The 1,301-nt window shown below is 52.7% G+C and overlaps 1 protein-coding gene across 1 annotated transcript in view; it reads left to right on the top strand.

The window, feature by feature from the left end:
* Positions 1-467, top strand: part of FEN1 (flap structure-specific endonuclease 1) — a gene marked incomplete at its 5' end in the record, with an annotated part of 877 nt that extends 410 nt beyond the window's left edge. Inside the window, one exon of the mRNA XM_009866743.1 lies at positions 1-467. This exon is cut by the window's left edge and continues 31 nt beyond it. Within this exon, the coding sequence (XP_009865045.1) occupies positions 1-467 (467 nt within the window).
* Between the last annotated feature and the right edge of the window lie 834 nt (positions 468-1,301).

Below are 1,301 nucleotides of genomic sequence, written 5' to 3'. Positions count from 1 at the left end.
CCATCCTCCGGGGCTGCGACTACGGCCAGAGCACCCGCGGCATCGGGCCCAAGCGCGCCGTTGAGCTCATCAAGGAGCACAAAACCATCGAGAAGATCGTGCAGCAGATTGACACCAAGAAGTACCCTCTGCCGGAGAACTGGTTGCACAAAGAGGCCCAGAAACTCTTTCTGGAGCCCGACGTGGTCGACCCCGACGCCGTCGAGCTGAAGTGGAGCGAGCCCGACGAAGAGCAGCTCGTCCGGTTCATGTGCGGCGAGAAGCAGTTCAACGAAGAGCGCATCCGCAACGGGGTCAAGAGGCTGAGCAAGAGCCGGCAGGGCAGCACGCAGGGGCGCCTCGACGACTTCTTCAAGGTGACGGGCTCCATCACCTCAGCCAAACGCAAAGAGCCCGAGGCCAAGGGCTCGGCAAAGAAGAAAGCCAAGACCAACAACGCCGCCGCGAAGCCTAAGAAGGGGAAATAGGTGGACTGACCCTGCGATGGGGTTGTGCACTCAACTGGATGATTTTAGATTAACAAAAGAGTCGTTTTTCTGTCCTGCCTGTTAGTGCTGGGGAGGAGGCTGCTCGAGGCTTTCCCGACGAGGCTAGATTAGCGAATCGGCGCGGCGGTAGTGACACGTGCGGGGCTACGGGATTGCTGAAACAACCAGGGGTTGGGGGGAAGAGGAACTGGGGAGTTTTGCTCAGCAGCAGCCTTTTGGTGGTTTGAGACTTTGGAGGAGAACGGAGGTGAGGCCGAGGCTGAGCGTTGGAGAGAGCAAACGTTCACTCGTGGTTAAGAAATAAAAAAAGTCCCAGCCGGGTCAGGAGTGACTGAGGTTTCTGCCTGACACAGAAGGCAAGCTGGAGTGGGGAAGGAGGCTTGAAATAGCAAGGTGAACTCCTCCTTTATTGGGTGTAAATTCTTCCTTCCCTTATTGTAGTCATTTTTTTTTTCAAAAAAAAAGTTGGAATCCGGGTTTCGGCCAAGTTAACACCCGCTTTTATTGTATGAACTGAGGCCAAGCTGAGCCTGCAGCTCTCCAAGCCTGGCTTTCACTGCAAGGTCCAGATTTATGTTTAAAAAAAAAAGAAAAAAGCCACTAAATCTAGAACAGAAACCTCTTCACTCCCTGGTTTCCCGAGGCATCCTTCCCCGTTGTGTGCAGACACAGGTCCCAGCCAAAGAAGAAAAGTGGCAGCGCTTCTTTTTTCTTTTTCTGTATTTCGCATAGTTTTCCGTGTGCTGGGTTTTGAATTCAGAATAAAATTTAATACCCAAACGCAACGTTTCTCATTCTGTGGAGAATGTAGTT

The sequence above is a fragment of the Apaloderma vittatum genome, unplaced genomic scaffold (genome assembly GCF_000703405.1).
Source record: "Apaloderma vittatum isolate BGI_N311 unplaced genomic scaffold, ASM70340v1 scaffold21153, whole genome shotgun sequence".
Classification (NCBI taxonomy): Eukaryota; Metazoa; Chordata; class Aves; order Trogoniformes; family Trogonidae; genus Apaloderma; species Apaloderma vittatum.
Note: the sequence above shows the minus strand (reverse complement) of the source record. Positions and strands in the feature narration are given on the sequence as shown.